Genomic DNA, 23,245 nt, shown 5'->3' with positions numbered 1-23,245 from the left:
TCTTATACTTTCCCTCACTTTGCTTGGTATTTAGAAACCAAGATCTGAAAGGACAGTGGACTCACTGCTATTGGGGTGTAGCACACAAACATATATACACATACAGATACATATATATACATCTGTAACTATTTCCGGATCTCTCTGTGTATATATATAAAACTTCTTAGTTCATACTTATACCTCCAATTCCAATCCAACACACCTTAGGGCTCTGTCTGGCCTTTCTTCTTTCTATCTTTCTAAGTATCTTCCCCAGTAGCAAAAAACTTGGCTGCCATTACCCTCAATATCTTTACTTATTTGCTTAAATGTGACCAAAATCCAAATAACACTGGCTGTCTCTGCTTACCATCTCTGTGTTCACTCACCATTTCATATCTCTGGCTGCTGGCCTTGGCCTCAGCATGGTCCCCCAACCCACTTCACTAACCTGTGTCCTCACAGTCACCATGCTGATGTCTCCATGCCAGGAATAGAAGATGCTTGATTCTTTTTATTAAAAAAAATTTTTTGTCCTCCTGTAGGCACACTACACTGACTTAGCATTTTGAATATCTTATGATTTTTTAGTGTGGAAATTGAATAATATAAACTTTCTTGCCAAGAAAAATGATTAAATCAGAAACGAGAATATTTCCTTAAAAGGAAATCAGCTTTGATTAAAGGGAACTATGAGGTAAATCACATAGATGTAAATACTTTTTTTTTCCCCTTGAGGTACTATACTGTAAACCCCTTTTGCTAATGACAAGCCAGAAAATACAGAATTTATTTACAACTCAGATAGCTAATTAAGTTGTGGTAAGGTCTAAAAGTAATATCAAACTTGGCCAAACTCTGCTCCTTTATCTTAGGTAACAATTTTTTCTGCTGTATTTTATTGCCATTCAATTTAAAGATACAAGAGCTTTCTCGTTGTCAAATTATTTTATTACCCATCTAAAATGTAAACCATTATACTTGTCAAAACTCCTAATGCATGTTTTAGATAATTCTAAGAAGTCATAAAGCCTGGCTAATGTAGAAGTTAAATAATGGTTCATTAAATATACTTGTTAATCCCTTCAGATGTATCTGAACTTAAATGAACTCAGGTTTCACACTGAAAACTTTCACACTTTGAAAACAAACTGAAAACTGAAAGCTACTGTTCAAAAAGACAGAAACATTTTTAAAAATAAGAAAGATGTCAAGACAGCTTTTGAGATGGCAATACTGAATAATGTCTCCCTTCTACTGAAGTTAAAATAAACTTAAAAAAGACATTTAGTATTTCTGAGTTTCCAATCCCATAAAAATTAACATGAAGTTTTGTCTATACTTTACTTATAGCTTCTGACAGGAGATGTCATCTGGTACCTTATTTTTTCACTATCAATCTACATCGAGAACTGTGAAACACAAAATTCCTATCCTTAAGAAGTATAAAGTCTAATGAGATTCATAGGAAAATGTGCAAATGTAGTAACAGTAGATAAAAATCAGTGATAGTATGATGAACATACGCACAAGGGCTTTGCAAACACAGAGAAGGAGAATCCAACCCAGACTTCGTCATGGAAGGCTGCCAAGAGGAAAGGAAGACAATCCTAAACTAAACCTGGTAGTCTCTAAAAAGATGAGCATTAGTTATCGAGGAGAAAGAAAAGGCTTATTTTAAGTAAGGATACCAGTACCCAGGCAAGAAAGCATGATAATATACTGAGCCCCAGGGATTAGAAGTAAGGAAATGGCAATGAGACATTCACGAAACATAAAGATCTTTGAAGATTAATTAGATGGGAGGATGGGGAAAAGGGAGTGAAAGAGATTGCAGAATTCCTTTTTTACCGCTTATACTTTAATAGTTTCCTAATCACTACTATTAAGGAAATAGCTACTGCTAGTAAAAAGAACAACTATGTTTTACTCTCCTGGTCTCTCTTCTGTCAATATTTCCTGCCTTTCTTCCAAATAATATGGGGATAAACTCAATGTTTAACAGATGACAGAAGAATCATAAAGAAATACTGTGAAAATGTTTCACAATATATTTAAAACTAGACTTCTGAAGGGATTTTGCTATTCCAATGGGTTTGGTTTTTTATTGACTTAATTCCTATAGTAAAAAGATGAACTAAGAATTTCAAGCTTGAAATTTCAGGCTCACACGGCATTTCTTTTTAACTTTTTAAGCATATAAAAGCCATCATTTAAAGGATAACCTGTGTAAACATGGCTATATTTATAAAGCATAAGAACTCTGAAGAACAGAGTTGTATAATATAGCGATTTTCAAATTTTTTGCGATTGGAAACCCTTCTACATATTTAAAAATAATCACAAGCCTCAGCTTTGCATGCATTACAGGCAAATTATTTTATTAACTACATCTGCTACCAGTGATGCATCAAGGCCCATTTGGGTTCCATAGGCTTTTAAAAATTAGAAAAATACGATTTAGTCAATCAGGAATCTGGTAATATTGGTTCCTTAAGATCTTCTCCTATATATAATATAGAGAACAATCTCCCTCCTATTTCAAGAGGTCATTGAGCAGATTAAGTAATCCCATCTTCTGCTTTTATTGTTTTCTCCATATCATAATCACAAACAAAATAAGAGAATAAAATTAGAGAAATGAATTTTTAAACTAAGGAGATTGACTGTGTGAATAATAGGCTTTCTTATCCACATACAAATAAATACATTCATTATGGGTCCGGCTGAAAAAAAACAATTCTCTCACTTTCTCCTTTTATCCCTTCTCTGTTTGACTTTCAGGAAAGTATAAGTAACAGAGAAAGTATGTACTATATAGAAGCTGTTTTTCATAAGACCAGCGAAGGAATAAAAAAAAAACGAGAAAGAGAAAAGGACTCAAAGTGAGAGACTACAACATTGATAATTATGAGGAAAAAAACAAAAAAACCCCTAAGAGTTGAATACAATTTGTGTTAGGAAATAGCGTTAGAAACAGTTACAAATCAATTTTCTAATAAGTCACTCAATATTTGAACCTATTTTTAGAAAGTTTATCCAGAAGTACACGTCCTTATTTCAAAATAGTCACAGGAAATTTCTGCCACTTGATTCCAAAAAACGGAGTAGGTGAATAGAAAACTGATTTGGATGTTATAATTTGATTTCAAAGCATAAATCCTTGTGGAATCTTTAATAAAACGAAAGTAAGGCAGGAATTTTTAAGAATGTTTATATGGTTTCACTTTCAGTGGCTAAATGTATTCTAGAACCTTGCTACTCAAGGTATGATCTACAGACCAGCAGCATCAGAGCACCTGGGAGCTTTTTAGAAATAAAGAATCTGGCTCTACTCCAGATCTACTGGACCAGAATCCTCAGATGATTAGTATGCAGTGACCATATTTTCAGCAGCAAGGTTCTAGACTACTGCCAAAATAGTTCATCAAATCACACAGCCAGTTTCCTGTAGCAAATGGGGTTAAACTATCCAGCACCATATACTGCTGACAGAGTAAACAACATAGTGCTGGCAAGAGGAACAGTCTCTGGGCTCAGGTGTCCAAGTTAAAATTCTGGCTATCCCTCTTACTGTGTGACCTTAGGCATGTTACTTAACTCTGTGCCTTGGTTTCATTACCCATACAATGGGGATGGATATCTATTTCATAAAAGTGATGTAAAAGTTTCAGTGAAATATTACATGGAAAATGCTTAGAATTAGTGCCTAGCACACTACAGGTGATCAGGAAATGTTTACTATTATCATTATTATTAGTATTAATTTTAAGTATTTCAATAACTCCATTGTTTCTCTCTGTATTTTGATGCTATGTTAAATGCCATAGTCTATCTTACCAGTCGCTTGCTATAAAGTAACGCTGTACTGCTGCCACTGGAAACTGCCCATTTAGAAAAATGCATGACATGTTCTAACTGTTTAGAAAGTCCAGCCACTTCCTGTTGTTGTTGCATAAGTTTCATGCGATGGTCCTTTGCAAGGCTCTGAAAAGAAGAAAATAATTTCAAAATTAGTTCTGCATATAACATATATTTTAATGGTCATTTTCAGATTACCAAATTAGAATAACTATCACCACTAAGAACCCAAGTGATAGAAACTGAAAATACTGAGTTTTTCTCCCTTAGTGCAAAGCATCACTCGCACTGCAGCAAAGAACTGTGCTCCAAACACTGCAGCTGCTGCTGCCGCTACCACGGCCTCTGCTGCCCACATCCCCCAGGCCCTTCATCTGGTTTTACATATTCTGGGATTTAGGTCTCTGTTCATGCATCTTCCAATATCCAAAAAGGGGCAAGAAATTTGGATTAACTATAATATAGTAAATGCCTGTTAAATTCAATAGTCACAAACAAAATAGATGTACCATTCAGCAATCTAGTAAAGTTACTAGATCACATGATTTACTCAATCACATGATTTCCCCTTTTAGGCATTCTAGTCCTGATCGCAATCAGTTTGTGCTCAGTCAATGCCATGTGGTAGACAACACTTATACTTTGAATGTGGTAAAAAAGGCATATTATTTTTGTCTATTGAGAATTACCATGGGAGCCAATTGATACAGTGACTAATGGTGCCTGCCAATGCACTCCCAGAAAAGTTACATAAAAGTAGAATACAGAACCTCTCTAAGGAAAGTACACAAGCAACAGCACAGGTTAATCAAAAGCGGAGAGGACTAAACCTGGGTTATTTGACAGGTCTCTATCCAAAAATCTCTTCTACCTGGCAAGGAAAGGGGAAGAGAGTAGGGCTTTCCACTGGCTCCGACGAAAAGTTTAAAAGTAAAATTGCTACACTCCAATACAGACTTACATTAAAAAATGAACCTAGATCCTGGCCCTAGTGAGTTTGAAATTTGGAAAATACCACATGTGCTAACCTGAATTAAGGAAAAAACTTCAGTGACTGTCAACAGCTTTATCATGTCTAAGATAAGTTCATAGATAACTTAATAAGGTTATTTCTGACCTCTGTAAAAACTAAGTTTTTCTTTGGGGACATTCTAGAAAGAATAGAAATTACGTTGACTTTTGGGGAAGTTGCAAATTGAGAATCAGAAGTCCTACTTTCTTGGTCTTCTACTGTATCAACTATCTGGGCCAATTTCTCTTGAATGTTAGATAAAATTGGCTACATTTATTTGCCTTAAGGGAGGATTTTGTGAACTAGGAGAATGGGTATGAGGATTACAGGCATATTTAAAATGTGCTGTAAAAATAAATCAATAAAGTTGATTAAAAAAATAACATTGATGACCACGTTCATTTTTAGAGGTTTCGAGATCTGGTCATCTTTTCTTTCTTATCTTCATTTTTTTTTTCTTTTTCTTTTTCTCCAGCTTTATTGAGGTATAATTGACAAATAAAATTGTATAAATTTGAGGTGAACAACATGATGATTTGATATACATATATATTGTGAAATGATCACCACAATTATCTTATCTTCAAAAAAACTGCAAGTGATTCTGATGTACGTGAAGTTTGGAAACAGCCACAGCAATGCATGCACTACTAATCTCTGAGAAAGTAAATCTAAGAGACATTTGATTTTAAGCAGAGCTTTGAAAGTTTTTTACATTGTTTAAATGCTTGAAAATATAGTTATTGTAAATGGGGTCTGATTCCTCCTGGCCAGAATATTTCTTTACTAAATAAGTATTTGTTTACAAAAGAACAGAGAATTATTTTAGTCTGTTTCCTGTGTGACTAATAAATCATGAGAATGACCATGCTTTCGCAGGAAGAATAGAACTTTCTGACAAAGATTTTCTAATTTTGTCAACTATAAAATAAAGAAGTTCAATTAAATTATTTCTAGGAGTCTTTTTTTTTTTTTAAATCTTTGAACATCAAAATTTTTTATTTTCTCATTCTAAATTGCTTCTTTACTGTGAATTCTTTCTGCACCAATATACTAAAAGAACACTAAAATGTCATGCAATTAATATTATATTAATATACCATGTAAAAGTTGTAGCCTCATATTATTTAAAGTCAAACGCTGACTTTTGATCTTGACCTTCATGAGTGTAAAAAAGCTGATGAAGAGTGTAACATTTTTCATACCTGCAGTGAGAAACAACTATCTTAAGTGTCTTGAGCATCTCTCCCTAACTACTGCTTTCACAATTAAGACTACAAAATGTTGAAGGCAGGAGGCACGTCCTTTTACCTAATTTCTCATAAGATTAAACATACATATTTGAGAACTAAATATAGCTAACTTAGTGTATCTTTCTAAAAAAGTTTGTTCAGTTGCCCTCCTTTGGTAATGCAAAGTTGTTACTTCAGTGAATCTCGAAAATGATTCCTCTCTTCCCCATTTACAGAGCTCCTCCTTCAAGCAAGGCATTATGCTTTGTGCTATGAAGTGAACAACAAGGATTAAGACATTCCTAGTGTATTATAAACCCATAAATTGTCAGCTACAATATAGAACCTGGCAAAGGAAAACTTGGGAAAGAAGAAGAAATATTATTGAACCATAAATGGAAACAACTATATGAAAAAAGTGATTTCAAATTCACAAATACATGAATAAATACTATGTTAAATCACTACAACATACTGTCCCATTAACAGTAACTTACCTCAAGCTGATGCAGTAGAGCTTTTCCTTTTTTATTTATTTCTACCATCAATGTAAATATAGCAACTTTAATATCCTGCTCCACCTGCTTTTGATTTTGATTTACTTCAATTATCCTGAAAATTAAATGAAAGGGGGGAAAAATCTAAAATCTAAGGCAGAAGATTTGTTTTACAATACTTAAAATCGATTTTAAATAATGTCAAAATTAGACCAAAATATTTTCAGCCCTTAAAAGCTCAGCTATTTCTAAGGGTCCTTCAGTTTAAATCGACTTGCTTGAAGATGAGACAGCAGAAATATAATTGTTCTGAAAGACAGAGTCACTTAATTCAATCTTAAAATCAAAATGTATAAAATTGCAAGAGAATGAACACATGTTAAGAAAACATGGTTTATAAAGATTATGATGACACCCAAGAAAATCAATACTTGGTCTAAAAGAATGGACAAAAAAATGGTTTATAAACAAGATAAAGAAAACTATGACTGAACGAGTTTTACACTGTATTCACTGCAACTAAGAAGTAGAAAAGTGTAAATGTGTCACTCTTATCTTAGTCATCTGAATGGCTACAGTATTCATTATACCTGAATAGAAGCAAGAAGACAACAATAGTAATTTGCTACTTTTAATAACACATTTCTCTTGAAATAAGCAGCCAAATAGCAACTTTATGTTTCATCAGCAACTATATATGTTTTTTCCTTTGATAAGAGAAAATAGGAATGCTGTTTTCATGGAGATCGAGATGGATATAAAGAAAATATATAGCATCACGTCAGAGCATCTTATAGAAGCAGAAAAGAATAATGGGAAACCCACCAAACATTATGCGATAAATAAAAAGCTTCGTTTCTTCTTTCTGCTTCTCTCATAGTTACCCTCCAATACTTAAGACCAAAAGGACAGAGATTTTATTCCCAGCTGGAAATTCTTCAAGATAATTATTTGACATCAATATTGGCTATAGGATCAAGTAAACCAAATAGGTCTGAGAAGCAAACAACTTCAAAAAAAACTAATTTAAATCCTTATGGTGATAGAACAGGATGAAAAAGGGACAAGCAGTGCCATGGTTGCACATACATAAAAACGAATTAATAGAAAAGTCAGTCAGTCCAGTCAACTTCGTTAATCCTTCTATAATCAGGTAGGCTATAAAAATATGAGCAATTAGCATCAAATCTAAAGATTCTTTAATTCTTACCACAAGTCAAAAACCAAAACCCTACTGCACAACAATCTATTATTTTGTAAAAACAGCATAAACCTAACAAAAAGGTAAAAAAACAAATTTGGAGAATTCACACTATCTGACTTTAAGACGTTCTAGAAAAAGCTATAGTCATGAAGAAAGTAGGGTATTGGCAAAAAAGAAAAACACAATGGAACAGAATAGAGAGTCCTGAAATAACCTCACATATATATGGTCAACTGATTTTCTACAAAGGTGCCAAGGCAATTCAATAACAGAATGGTCTTTTCTTCAACAAATAGTGTTGAAACAAATGAACATCCATATGTAAAAAAAAAAAAGTGAACTTCAGCTCATAGCTCATACCATATACCTAGTGAAAGCATAAGAAAAAAGTCAAAGGGTAAAGTTTATCAAGGGTGGATCTTTTACATAATATTATTATTTTACAATTGCTACCATTTGCCACTAGATGGTAGAAATGCCTATAATTATTTTGCATCACTGCATAAATATTCATCACAAATTTTCAATTACTCAGACACAAAAATTTTAAACCCATCAATTACTCTATTTGGCAAAATATGGTATTGTGATTAGAATAGAGTAAAGGAAATAGTATTTGGTTAACTATAGTTATGTGAAAGAGAAAGGTAAAATAAAAGAATAGTTGATATGGAAGAATGATAAAACCTAAAAGACACAGAAGTTATTACCACAACATATAATACTAAATAAATATAATAATAATACTGCGACATCAAGAAAAGATTAAATTATGTTTAAGAATCTCTCTTAAGGAAATCAGGTAAACCAGGGAATTCCTTGGGGAAAAAAATCCCAAATGCCCCACCCTAGCCATGTTCCAAAATGATAATAACAGATTGATTTTAAGGAAGATGAACCACAAAAGGCTGACACTATTTTCCCTGTGAAAAACATTCAAATCCCCTGCAAAGCCTCTCTTATTTAGGCTTTTTCTAATAAGCATTCCTTGATCTATCTAGGCAGTGACATTACTCTTCTATGCAACACAACAAAAGAAAGAGGGCATGGGATTTCATAGGTGTTGTAGGTGGTAACATGTCAGTGTGTGCCCCAAATGGGATAAAAAGGGGCTCGACAAACTCCCTCTTCCCCACGGAGGTTAGTGGTTTGCTCCCCCAATCACTGAACTGGGAGATATGAGTCTTTGGACAGTTAATGATTTCGCCTTTGGAGGATGAAAAGTATAACAGATAATATGTAGAAACTGTTTACATACTGTATCTGACAAAGAACAAGAGGTGTCTGAAACAGTTTAATGATCTCTGTCTCCTGGTATCCTAAGATCTCCACTTCACTGCAGTTAAAAGATGACAGCCCAGAGGAGCCATCTCAAAGTTTAGGAATCCTTAAAATAGCAATTATGCATATAATCAAGTGTTAAAATATTTTATAATACTGGCAAAAACGGTTGATTTTGTTTTGAAATCCTGGCATTCTGTTAAAATTTGAAAACATCAAATAATTATAAATTGTCAATACTTGCCAGATAAATGAGCCATTACTAAACGTAGGTTACTACCATAATAGTTTTGAAATTTCATGGCTGAAAAGAATGATTTCCAACCCAAAGTTTCCAGAAACCCAAAGTTTCTGGAAAAGTCTTGTCAACTTTGTGTTACTAGAGCCATCTGACAGCTTACTTAGATCTACTTCACCACGAGTTAAATAAAATGTCTGTTCTAAAAATGAATACACTTAACACATTATATAAAGATGATTAATTATAATACCATAAATGTAAATTTACCTGTTTTGGATCTGATTCCCTGTGAATTTTATGTATTTTGTTTTTTCCATCAGTTTGGTGATCAGTGTATCTATGATCACTTTCTGATTCTGAAAAGCTTCTTCTATAAATTGGTATCTGAAGAAATAAGTAAATAATTATTTACACAAACATATCTGTCTAAAATGAGGAAAAGCCCCAAAGCAAAGAAATAATTAACAGAAAACTATTTAAGATAATAAGAGTATAAAGGACATAAATAATAATCTTTTAAAATATCAAATATATCCCTTGAAGGCAGGTTTTCCCCTCCTCTCAAAATTACCCCTTAGGAAAGAAGGAGTCTTTACAGATATTACTCATGGACATTGTTTACATTATTTTGAAAATGTGGGAAAGACACACATCCATCACTCATAGTTTCAGAGGCTTATAGGGCTCACTTGGCAGACCTGACAAAAAGTAATCATAGATATTTAAGCAGATTTAACTATTTTGCAATTTCATAATTATGAAAGTTTGATGCTGTAAATAAATATTTTGAAGGCCACTTTTAAACAATAGATAATCATGCTATAGAGGTCACAAATATATGCCTTTAAGATAAATGGACAGAGGGGGAACAAAACTCCTGATATTATGCCTTACATGCGATAAGGCTTCAAGCAATAATATCATAAAATACAGCACTTATAGTAATTTAACTTGGAAGTGAAGATGATAACCTTTGACAAACTATGTAAGATGATTCAAGAGTAGCTCTAGAGAAATAGACAATGATGGAGAAGATACCTATAGAGTTTTATTAACAGTTTTTCATAAAAAGGACAAAATACAGTATTTTACATAATGTGATTTAAAAGTATATGCATAATTAAATCAATAAGTACTATAAATAGAAATGCCAGGGTAAGAAAAAAAATCCTATTTATAAATAATGACATCTTAAATTCTTAAGTAACTCACATCTTTTATCTTAGTAAACTTTTTTGCTTACTACACTGTTTGGGACCTTAGTAAAATGTAACGTTAAATGGTCAAAATGGTCATCTTTATCCTGGTTCCTAAACTCAATGTAAAAACTTTCAACATTCCATTATGATATTTTCTAGTTCTTTTCACAGATAATCTTTATTAGAGTTAGGAAATTTCCTTTTATTCCTAGTTTGCAAAAATTCTACATCATGGGTGTATTTTTTTTTATTGAATGTTTCTTATGCCTCTATTGAGATGGTCATATAATTTTACCATTATTCTTTTAATATGATGAATTACATGAGTGATGTTCACATGTTAAACAAACTCTGTATTCCTAAAATAAGAACAACTTGGTTATGATTACATTGTCCCCAAATCACTAAACTGCTGGATTTGGTTTCCTAACTTATTTTTTAGAATTTTTATGTTTATTTCATGCGTGAGACTAGTCTGTAATTTTCTATTTTTATTCTTTATAAGAGAATTCATTCTTTTAACTATTCTTTGGACAAGACTGTATAAAAAAGGTGTTATTTTTACCTTACCTATTTGGTAGATTCATCAGTGAAGTCATTTGGGTCTATAGTTTTCTTTGTGGGAAAGTTATAAATTTTGGATTTACATTAAAGGACTGTTCTGACTTTCTATTTTATCTTGTGCTAGTTTGGTAAGTTGTATTTTCTAAGAATTATCCCACCTCATGGAGAAATTTTCAAATCTATTGACAGATATCCTTTTTATATTCTTAAATGCCTTTAGAAAATGTGGTGATGCCCCCTTTTCACTCCTGGCATGGGTTATTTGGGCCTGCTCTCTCCTTAATCATTCATAAAGGGATCTGTTCATTTACTAGTCTTTTGAAAGATCCAATTCTTGGCTTTGACTGTTTCATTAATTTCTGCACTTGTCTTTATTGTGTCCTTTTCCCCACTTACTTTGGGTTCAATTTGCTGTTTTTTTCTAAGTTGAGACAAATGTTTCGTGCATTTACCTTTTATATTTACTATCTAATATATGCACTTGATACATATTTTCCTCTAATCATAGCTTTAGCAGTTTAATTCAAGGATAGTATTTTCACTATCATTCAGATAAAAATATTTTCTAATATCTATTGGGACATCTCCTTTGATGCTTTATTTAAACTTATTTTTAACTGCTTATTTTGAAATAATTTCAAAGTTAAATTTGCAATACTATACAGATCTCACATATACCTTTATACAGCTTAGGTTTTCAAATATTGCCTCATCATAACCCTTTAACGCCTTAATAATTACTAGGCATTTCCCAAAAACAAGGATATTCTATTACACAACAATAGTATAATTATTAAATACATGAAAATTGACACTGAGATAATACTTTCATCTAATCTACAGACCATATTCCAATTATGCCATTTGTCGCTGTATCATTTTTCCCCCTCTAGTCTAGGATACAGTCCGGAATCGTGCATCACTGCATTTAGTTTTCATATGAATTGCATTTCTTCATTTTCACATATATGAAGACTGTTCTCATCTACTATTGTTTTCTATATTAACTGCATTGAGTTTACACAAGACTTGATATGATTTCAGTCCTCTGAAATTGAAGACTACCCTGGCATATAGACAACTAAATTTTTTCTTTTTATGTTTGAAAAGAATGTGTATCACTGGGTGCAGTGTTCCTTAATGTCCATGAGGTCATTTGCCAATTGTGTTATTTGAATCTTACTGAAATATCCTCATTTTTAGTCTGCTTGTTTTGTCAATTATTGAGAGAAGTATGTTAAAATTTCCCACTCGAACTGTGGATTTGTCTATTTGTTCTACGTTCTGTCATTTTTCTTTATATATTTTAAGGCTAAGGAGCATATAAGTTTAGAACTGTTACATCTTTTAGATGAAGAGAGCATTTTATCACTATAAAGTTTCCCTCTCTATATCTCTGTCTGCTATACCAGCTTGCCTTTGGTTAGTGTTTGTATGGCACATCTTTTCCAATCCTTCTCTTTATATACCTTAGGTTTTAGATGTTTGTCTTATAAAAAGCAAATAACAAATTTTCTATTTTCTTTCTTATATCCAGCCTGAAATCTCTTAATTTGGAACATTTTGTCCATTTACAGTTATTATAATTACAAATGTATTTATAGATCTACCAACTTATCAGTCCTTATTAAATCCCATCTGTTCTTTGTTCCTTTTTCTTTTTTGGCCTGTGTTTAGACTGATTATTAATTATTCCATTTTCTCCCTGCTGTAATCTTGATAATCATAGACACTTTTCCTTTTCTTTTAGTGACTCTTGCATTCAAAATGCAGATCTTGACTTATCTGATATTAATTTGCATTTTTTTTACCCTCTTCCTAAACTATGCATGAGCCCTAGACTACAAACTTCATATCTTAACACGTATGCTGTATGATATACCATACACACACATAAGACACACCAAGACATTTTTGTTTCATAAGTCAACCTTTATTCAGATTTACTCATACTTATCATTTTATTTGCTCTTTTTCCATCATGCATCATCCATCATTTTCTTCTGCCTAAAGTGTACTTTAGGGAGGGTTTACTGAGAATATATTTTTCCAGTTTAATTTGTCTAAAAATGTCTTTCATTAACCTTCATTTTTGAAGAATATGTTCACTAGGTATAGAATATTAGTTTTGTAAGTATTTTCTTTTTGCCCTTTACAAATATTACTTTCTTTTTTAATTATCCTGCTGGGGGTTTATGTGGCTTCTTAGTAAATATGGGCTAGATGTCTTTCTTCAGTATTATAAAGTTCTAAGCCATTATATTCTGTCCTTAAGTGTCACTTCCTTCACATTCTCTCTCTCTTCTCTCCTTGGACACCAGTTTACCCTGTGTTACATCTTCTCTATCCCTCTTCTGCTTTCCATCTTTCTGTTTATCATGCTTTATTCTAGATATTTAAAAATTTCCTGCTATGTCAAATCTTCTGTGAAACCCTCTATTAATTTCAATTATTGTAATTTTCAGTTCTAGACTTTCCATTTCATTCTTTTTTATAGTTTTCAGTTCTCCACCCAAATTTTCCACTTTGTCTCTTACCTTCAATATAATAAGATGCAGCCCTGAGGGTCTTTTTATAGTGTTTATTGTATCTGCTAGGTTTTGTTCACATTGTTTTATCTCCTAGCATACTAGGTTACTTTTAATTGTGTACTGGACCATTTTGCAAAACTCATTATTGAATAAATCTGAGGCCTAAGATGGTGTTTTCTTTCTCTAGGGAGGATTTACATTTGATTCTATCAGGTACCTTCGGGCACCAGAAATATGATTTCAATTTAATCCAACTTCGGGTACTGAGAAGAGTTGATGCTGAGCTTTAGTCCCTGTGAGGAACTAATTACTAGCTAGTTCATCTTTACTATAATAGTGTAGTCTTTCAGGATCCCAACTCATGGCAAGGAGAAGCCTTCAACCCCTGTGACCGTTGAACTCCAATTCATATCTTCCCAGCTCTGTGAGGCTATTAAAGGTACTCCTCAATGTCTAGGCAAATGCCTCAAAGGGGAAAAAAAAACCCTACCATTGTCTGTCCCCACTCCAGTCCAATCCTGGTCCAATTCTTTACTACTAAGCTCTAAAATTTCTGTATTTTGTTCAGCTTTTCTAGTTATCCTCACTGGTACGGTTGGTCCAAATTCCCCAGTCTGCCATTATATGGAGCCTAGACCATTTTAAGCAATTATATTTGTATCAATTGATCGGAATTTTGCAGGATAAATTAGTGGTTGCTAACTCAAATGTCTATGGAAGTCAGATTTAAAAGGAAGCTTCGGTAGGAAGTATGATGAATTGGAAAAGGCATGCCTTATTCTAAAGAGCACTAAAGTCAATTCCAGCCAAACACTGACATGAAGGCATGTGGGGCCCAGGGCTACAACAGTTTCCATTTTCTCAGAAAGACCAAAGATCTAGATTTTTTTTTTAACGTAAAATCTCCTCATTTAACCACACTAGCAACTAATTCCACATATATTACAACACTGTATAGGCCAGTGGTTCTCAACTCAGGGTGACTTTGTCCCTAGGGCATTTGGCAAAGTCTGGAGACATTTTTGGTTGTCACAACTGGGAGGATGCTACTGGAATCTAGTGAACAGAAGTCAAAGATGCAGCTAAACACCATACGATGAACCAGATAGCCCCTCCCAACCAAGAATTATCTGGCCCAAAATGTCAATATTGCCAAAGTTGATAAATCCTGCAATAGGCCAACAAACTGCCGGCCAAACAAAACATTATTTGCAGACTGCCACTGGGCTGGGGTGCCAGCAGTCTTCTAGCCTTCATAAAGCTGTATTATAAATTATGTATATAATGAAAGATGCTGATACCTATGCTCTTTATGTTCTAATAACTGGCAGTCCCGACAGGTCAGTTTGTCACATGTTTCACAGTAAAGCTTCAGCTGCTCCTTCTTATGAAAAGGACAAAACACTGGTCGCTGACTAGTCACTCCAACTGCCTCTGTAGAAACAATGGGAGGCAAAAAGAAGAAAATTAACATAATTGAATAGTAAATAATTATTAGATTATCCATTTAAATTCAAATCCATTGATATAAAAACAGCTTGTTTCATTGATGCCATTACAATCACTAGGTTTTACAGATATTAAAATATTCAGAAGGAAACGATAAATGAGCTTTTCACTTTCCAATGTAGAAATTAAAATTAATTCAGGAGAAAAAGCAACTGTATACTTAAAAAGATGCTTTATGGATTTAAAAAGTCTTAAAAAAATAACCCAGATAAGTAAGTGTGAACCAACTGGATGTTTTCTATTTAAATGTGGGGAGATTTTTTAAAAATCTAATTCAGAAAATCTAATAAAAATCTATAAAAGGGGTGGTAAAAAAAATTATTTCCCCACTTTTACAAAAATCATAACAGAGGTTACATACCCATTAACACAGAAAAAAATCATAAAGTTTCCACTATTATACCGTAGTTATCCATCTAACTTCTCAACACTTATCCAGAGTGGGGATAAAACTGGGCAATGCCTACGTTACAACGTTAAACGGAAAAATCAGAATACAAATAAATACAATGATTGATTAAACAGTAAACACTGGTTATCTCACTAATAATTAAAGGCAAAATCTAAACATTTCAGAACTAATCCCACCTAAAGAGATAACCTCTAATAACCTGGTATATGTTCCTCTGGTTGTTTTTCTGTTTATATAACTATATATACTAATAGGTATTTTGTTTTATAAAGTTAAAAAAATAGTACTACATATATTGTCTTGTAAGATTTTTTTCACTTACTCTATCTTAGATACCTTTGTGTGTTAGCAAATACATTCACTTATTTATTAACTGTATAGTATTCCACCAAATGGATATACCAACTGCCAGTGGACATTTGAATGCTTCTCATTTTTCAATATTGTATGCTAATGCTGAAATAAACATATGAAATTTATAAATCATTGAATATTACCATAAGATAAATTCCTAGTAGTAGAATTGTTGCATCAAAGGGTAATTTATACATATATAACTAAATGGCCCTCCAAAAAATTGTACCAATTTGTACTCCTACCAGTGTAGAGTGGCTATTAACCTACTACCCGAGTTTTCTCAATATTTCTAATATTTGCCAATTCAATAAGCAAAAAAAAAAAAAGATTTTTCTATCTTTGGATGCATTTCTTTAACAACTGAGATTGAACAACTTTTCACATTCATCAACCATTTGTATCTCTTTTTTTTTGTGAGGAAGATCGGCCCTGAGCTAACACCTGCCAATTCTCCTCTTTTTTGCTGAGGAAGACTGGTCCTGGGCTAACATCCATGCCCATCTTCCTCCACTTTATATGGGACGCCGCCACAGCATGACTTGACAAGCAGTGTGTCGGTGCGCACCCGGGATCCGAACCGGCGAACTGCGGGCCACCGGAGTGGAGCATGCGCACTTAACCACTTGCACCACTGGACCGGCTCCTGTATGTCTTTTAAGAATTATCTATTCATAATATCTACTATTTTTCTGTCCAACTGTCTTTCTTCTCAATTTGTAAACACGTTTGGCCAAAGATTTTAGAGATATTTTCCCCAGTCTCACTTGGTTGAATGGTATTTTTTTCCAAGCAGATCCTTACAAGTTTCTATAGAAAAATTTATTCGTTTTTCTTCTTGTGGCTTTAGCTTTTGAGCTGCTTCCAGAAAGGTTTTCTCCTTTCTAATTATAGAAATGTTTACTTTTTTTTTTCTCATATGGCAAACTTTTATGGTTTCTCTTTGTTAAACTTTTTACTTATCTGAAATTTATTTTCATATATTAATATTTACTAAAACCTTAAATGTGTGCCAGCAAGTAGAATGAGCTAACAGACTCACATTTTCTGATCACGATATAATAAAACTATAAGCTGAAACCAGAAACAAACAAACAAAATCCAAGCACTGGGAAAATTTTCCTTTTTCTTTTAATGAATTCTTGGGTTCATAATAATCCCACTCTTCAGCAACTTGCTTTTTGCATTTAATATACATCATGGGCCTCTTTCCATATCATTATTTAAAATCTACCAAAGTAGAAAATAACAAACACCAAAATTCATAAATCCCCAACTGCTTGGTAACCATGCATGCAATCTAAAAAACAGCAGAAATCAAAGTGGCAAATCATAAATCAAGCTTTAAACACTTACAATTCTAAAGAAAATGAAAATAAATATCAAGTATTTATCTCAAAGAAGTTAGTAATAGAACTTTAAATAAAATAAAACTAAGGTGGGCGGCCGGGTGGCGCAAGAGGTTAAGTGCGCGTGCTCCGCTGCGGCAGCCCGGGGTTCACCGGTTCGGATCCCGGTGCGCACTGACGCACTGCTTGGCAAGCCATGCTGTGGCGGCATCCCACATAAAGTGGAGGAAGATGGGCATGGATGTTAGCCCAGGGCCAGTCTTCCTCAGCAAAAAAGAGGAGGATTGGCAGATGTTAGCACAGGGCTGATCTCCTCACAAAAAATAAAATAAGAAAAAAAATAAAACTAAGGTAAGCTGAGAGGAATTAAAAATAAAATTAATGACTAAAAATGTATAAAGGATAATTAGATAAATAAAGTTAAGAGCTGTTTCTGTGGATTAAAACAAAAAGACAACCTACTATCTAGTCAGATCAAAAAGAAGATAAAAATACATAAAGTTCAGAATGAAAAAAGATAACCAGAGAAAATTAGCAGTATACTAAAAAAAATATTAAAAGCATAATACATCAACACCAAATGGAATTAATTCCAGCAATGGAAAGATGGTTCAATATTAGTAATTTGAATATCCTCATAGCTCCCTGCACCCTTCTCCTTGATGTTCATGTCATCTGGGCACCACACAGTAGATAGGGTGGGTGACCATACATCTTCAGTTGGCTTGGGACATCCTGCCGTCCAGGAATGATTATTTATAGAGCTTCTGATTTAGACAATGAGGACATCATGTCACCCATTTATAGATTTCCTTTATATACAGAAGAATTTAGATCCTGACTCATAGTCATCCTCCTAGTCCTAAGTCTCATCATCATCCTGGATGATTTAGAAGTCCACATAAATTACCACATAAAGACAAGCCTCTCAGACTTTTTCATCTCTAGAGACTTGTACTTCATTTTAGCTACTTATTCCATTTAATATACATCATGGTCCCACCCTAGATTATTGATTGTCCATAATTGTTTCATTTCTATCATCATAAATTCAAACATCCCACTCTAACAATTTCTATTTTCTAACCTTCCAATTCTTAGTTAACTATTCTCACTGTAGCTCATCGATATCTCTAGTTCCTAACCATTTCTTTCACCCTGTCAACTGACACTACCAACTTCACTTCCTCGATATAGTTAAAATCCCCAAATCCTTCATTTCAATACATGCCATTATCTGCATCTCTCACCCTGTTGAACTTCTGAAACAACTGTCCAACTAAACCCCAACCCTAGATAAGTTCAATTCTTCTTTATACCCACACCAGACTACTGAGGCCTGATGGAGCAAGTTTTAAAGGCCTACACACCAACTGTAACCTCCAAGCTACCAAGCAATCCTGTTCCCGAAGCTGGAGCTCTCTTTCAACTGGAGTTATTTCAAATATCCTCCACATTCCTTATCTTTTAATCCTATTTCCTCTGCTCTCTTTTTTTTTTTTTGTGAGGAAGATCAGCCCTGAGCTAACATCCATGCTAATCCTCCTCTTTTCTTTTTTTTTTGCTGAGGAAGAACTGCTCTTGCTCTCTTTTTTAATAGAAGGCTGACTTCACAGAAAAACAGAAGTCTTTCTAATACTAATCTATTAAACTTACCTGAATCTATACCTGGCCTTCTTTTGTGCCTTTTCTTCATCATTGTCTTCAGAAATTATATCTTCCTTTTCCTGTCTCCATACTGCTAGGCTCATCTCTTACTACTACTCCTCTTGTATCTTACTCTCCGGCTATACCCAACTTTCTCCTTCTGGAAATTTGCACATGTGCTTCAGTTTTCCCCACTCTTCTCCTTCATGTGATGAACTTCTATGTATCTTTGAACTCACAGATTTGGCCTCGAACTTAAATCTCCAAATCTGAGTTTGGTACCCTTTTCATGTGCTCCCACAGAACTTATGAGGACAAACTATGATTGCTAATTTGTTAGTTGTCATCACAAGGGTAGGAAGTGTTTGTCTTATTCAGCTTTTTATTTCTAGTACCTAGCAAAGTTTTAGAATATAGAATAGACATACAAACACTGGTTGACTCAATGAGTAAGAAACAATAAAATAATTTTTAAACAAAAATATATTAATGAGCCATAAAAATGAATGAAGTCCTGATAAATGCTACAACACAGATGAATCCTGAAAACATTGTGATAAGTAAAATAAGCCAGATACCCAAGGAGAAATACTGTATGATTCCACTTGTACGAAATATCTAGAATAAGTAAATTCAGAGACAGCAGATTAGAGGTTAGCAGCGGCTGAGGGGAGAAGAGAATGGGCAGTTATTACTTAATGCGTACAGTTTCTTTTGGAGGTGATAAGTTTTGGTAATAGACAGTGGTGATAGTTGCATAACACTATGAATGCAATTGAATTGTACACTTAAAAATGGTTAAAATGGTGGGGCCGGCCTGGTGGCGGAGCAGTTAAGTGCACACACTCCGCTGCTGGTGGCCCAGGTTCGGATCCTGGGGGCACACCAACGCACTGCTTGTCAAGCCATGCTGTGGCTGCGTCCCATATAAAGTGGAGGAAGATGGGCACGGATGTTAGCCCAGGGCCAGTCTTCCTCAGCAAAAAGAGGAAGGACTGGCATGGATGTTAGCTCAGGGCTGATCTTCCTCACAAAAAAAAAAAAAAGGTTAAAATAGCATTAAAATTTTAAGTTACATAAGTTACATATATTTTACTACAATAAAAAAAGTATTAGTAAACTTTATATTATAAGCAACAACATAAAAACCCAGAAACCACACTTACATAAAAAGCAAAGCTTCTTTGGTTACCTATCTATCAAATATCGTGAAACAGGTTTACTACAACAATATCAGAGGGAAAAGAGTTGTAAAACTTTTTTTAAGCCCACTCCTTGTCATCTTAGAAGTAAACGAAGAGATAAGAGAGAAAAGTTCAAAAAGCAGCTTTGTTTTCATTTGCTGTACATTCACACCAAATTAGGGCATTTATAGGAGAAAGAGGGTCGAGTATGAATATAAGGCAGAAGGATTCTATATCTATTCATACTTACCAACATTTGTAAGTATTCAAATTTCAACTACAATATAGACCTCCTTGTATTAAAAAACAAGAGTATATTTAATGCTTAAAAGTGTTTCAAAACAAATCAGTATAGGAAGGAAGAAAAGATGGTGGGGAGGCATAGAGGGAAAAAAAGAGATAAAAAGAACTAATTTATTACCTGGAGATACTTCTTCTTTTTGTCTCACGGTGTGGTCTTTTGTGAACTTCACCCTTTGATGAGCTCTGATGCATGTCTTGCAGAGCCATTCAACACACTCTACACAAAACCCATTAGCTTCTGCATTGTCCTCACAGCTTGTACACACCTAATAAAAGAAACATGATGCATCAATTTTTGAGAAAAACGAAAAGGTGGTCACACCACTAGTCATCCATAAATGATATACAAACCATACTCGACTCTATCAGTTACCTTCTTAATAGTGTTCATAAATTTAAACTAACATTATGTTTAAATTATAAACATATGAAATGGAAAAATAAGGACACTGTCCTTAGTTCAATATAGGAAATATTCCAGGCACTATGCTAAGTGTTGAGGATACAATGATTATGAAAAGTAAACACAGTCTCTGCCCTTAGGATACCTAGATTCATAGATGAAATGTGGCTTCAAATTCTAATTCCCCCACTTACTAGCTCAGTGGTCTGGGACAGGTTACTTAGAATGCTCATCTTTAAAATGAGAATAATAACACAGATTTTACTGAGTAGTTGTGAAGATTAAATGTGAGGCAGACGAACATTATTGGAATAATCACACTAATACATAACTGCAATCTGAGAAGTGTCATAGAGGAAAAGTGTGAGAAGCTATAAGAGCACATGATGAGGGAAACTGATCTCATTTTAGTGGGGTTGGAAGGTTGGGGAAAGTGAGAGGAGAGATTTTCCAGGCAAAGCTTCTAAGGAGATCATATTAGCACCAAGATATGAAAGTTGAGTCATCAATTACTGATGAAAAGCCTTCAAGGTAGGGAGAACAGCATGTACAAAAGCCTCTGGCAAGAAGAGCATGGCAAGTTCAAAGAACTGACAGAAAGCCAGTATGACTGAAGTGGAGAGATCAAGAAGACTAGGAAGAGAAGCTGGTGGCAAGGCAGGCAGGAGCCAGATCAAACAGGATCACATGACAATTTTGGTCTTTGTCTGAAGAAGTCTCCTAAATCTCTTAAGTGAGTGAGTGACATGGCCAAATTTACATTTTTAAAATCGCTGTCGCTGAAACGTAGAGAGCAGATTAGAAAAGGGCAAGTGTTTCTACATAGAGACAAGTAAGAGGCTTTTTCAGTAGTTTAGATGAGAGTGGGTAGAAGTGGAGATGAATGAGGGAGATTCAGGAAGTAATGCTGACTGGTTTGGAAGACGCACTGGATATGGGAGGTAAAGGAGATGGCTCCTATGTCTCCAGCTTGTTTACCTGTGTAGATGGTGGCACTATTCTCTGAGGACTGATACTAAAGTTACACAACATATAAGCAGTCCTCAGGATTATCATTTGTGGTTGGGAAAAAAAATCTTCCCCCTCAGTCAGTGGTTTACATTAGCCAAATTCCAAATATCTGGATAACATTTCCATAAACCAAAACCTGCCTTGTCTCAGCTCTTATCATCTTTGACCTTTCTAACGTCATTCGGTGCCACTGACTCCTACTTCCTAGAAATCATTTGGATTCCTTGATACGTCCAGATCCTCTTACGTCCCCAATTGCCCCTCTGAATCCCACACCACTCTTTCCTCTAATTCTGTAGATTTTTGTTAGAGCTGAGGATTGGTCTTGTCTACTCCCTTAGTTTCAACTATCACCTCTGTAAGAATGTCACTTAATATTTAATCTCCACAGTATGCTACAAAAAGGAATGAAGGATCTCTATATATTCTGCCAGAGAGGGATCTCTAGTATATAAAGTAAAATAAAAAAAGCAAAGTGGAAAAGCATATCATTCCACAGCTTATCTAAGAAAGATGGGGATGGGGTGGGATGACTTATTTGCTTATATTTTAAAAATAAGATAAAATTACTTAAAATTACATATAAAATAATATTAAAAATAGAAGGATAAACCATAAAAGAAATTAAATGGTTACCTATAAGACAGAGAAGAAAAAAGGTAGATGGGTAGATGAGACAGGAATTGAAGTGTGAGTTCTCTGAATACACCCGGTTTTACAGATTTTACTTTGAAACTATATGAATATTTTATGTACTTATACAAATTTAAATTAAAAAAAACTAAATCCCTAAACATCAAAAGCAAAATGAAACAAATGAACCTACGTATCAAGTGGGTGGCTTAACCATACAGAGAAGAATTATTTCACATAACTTTTTTTTTTTTAAAGATTTTATTTATTTATTTTTTCCCCCCAAAGCCCCAGTAGACAGTTGTATGTCACAGCTGCACATCCTTCTAATTGCTGCATGTGGGAAGCGGCCTCAGCATGGCCGGAGAAGCGGTGCGTTGGTGCGCGCCCGGGATCCGAACCCGGGCCGCCAGCAGCGGAGCGTGCGCACTTAACCGCCAAGCCATGGGGCCGGCCCCTCACATAACTTTAAAACATGATTTGGTTGAATATTTCCAGTGCATACGTGTAATAATTGCTGTCTTCCTTGCTTTCTGTTTTGACAGAAATAATTCTATAATTTCTACTTTCAGCACCAACTCTTCCACACTCCTACTCTGCAAGCCATATTTATGCTCTCTGAGCTGGTTCCACATTAGAGTCTAAGAAGAGGTGGTGCCGGAGGGAGACTACAATGTCAGAGGAAGAAGGGACTTGATTATCTTGGTTGGCTTCCTATTTGCTTGCATTTTCTGTGAACATCCCGCCAATCAATGCTGCTTCACTCGAGCAGCAACAGTTCCTTCCCAAAGCAACAGTTAGCTCAAGTTTGCAGTTTTTCCAGTACTTGTAGAACC

The 23,245-nt window shown here is 34.3% G+C and overlaps 1 protein-coding gene across 3 annotated transcripts in view; it reads right to left on the bottom strand.

Annotated features, from left to right (window-relative positions):
* TRIM24 (tripartite motif containing 24) overlaps positions 1-23,245 on the bottom strand; it is a 108,802-nt gene that overhangs the window by 34,659 nt on the left and 50,898 nt on the right. For all 3 annotated transcript variants that reach the window (XM_058530974.1, XM_058530990.1, XM_058530982.1), the window contains exons 3-7: positions 20,481-20,628; positions 14,906-15,038; positions 9,578-9,694; positions 6,585-6,699; positions 3,823-3,969 (exon numbers count right to left, since the gene is read on the bottom strand). In XM_058530974.1, the coding sequence (XP_058386957.1) occupies positions 3,823-3,969; positions 6,585-6,699; positions 9,578-9,694; positions 14,906-15,038; positions 20,481-20,628 (660 nt within the window). The remainder of the gene's footprint in view (positions 1-3,822; positions 3,970-6,584; positions 6,700-9,577; positions 9,695-14,905; positions 15,039-20,480; positions 20,629-23,245) is intronic.

Source organism: Diceros bicornis, chromosome 3 (assembly GCF_020826845.1).
Source record: "Diceros bicornis minor isolate mBicDic1 chromosome 3, mDicBic1.mat.cur, whole genome shotgun sequence".
Lineage (NCBI taxonomy): Eukaryota > Metazoa > Chordata > Mammalia > Perissodactyla > Rhinocerotidae > Diceros > Diceros bicornis.
This window is presented reverse-complemented; position numbering and strand designations above follow the sequence as displayed.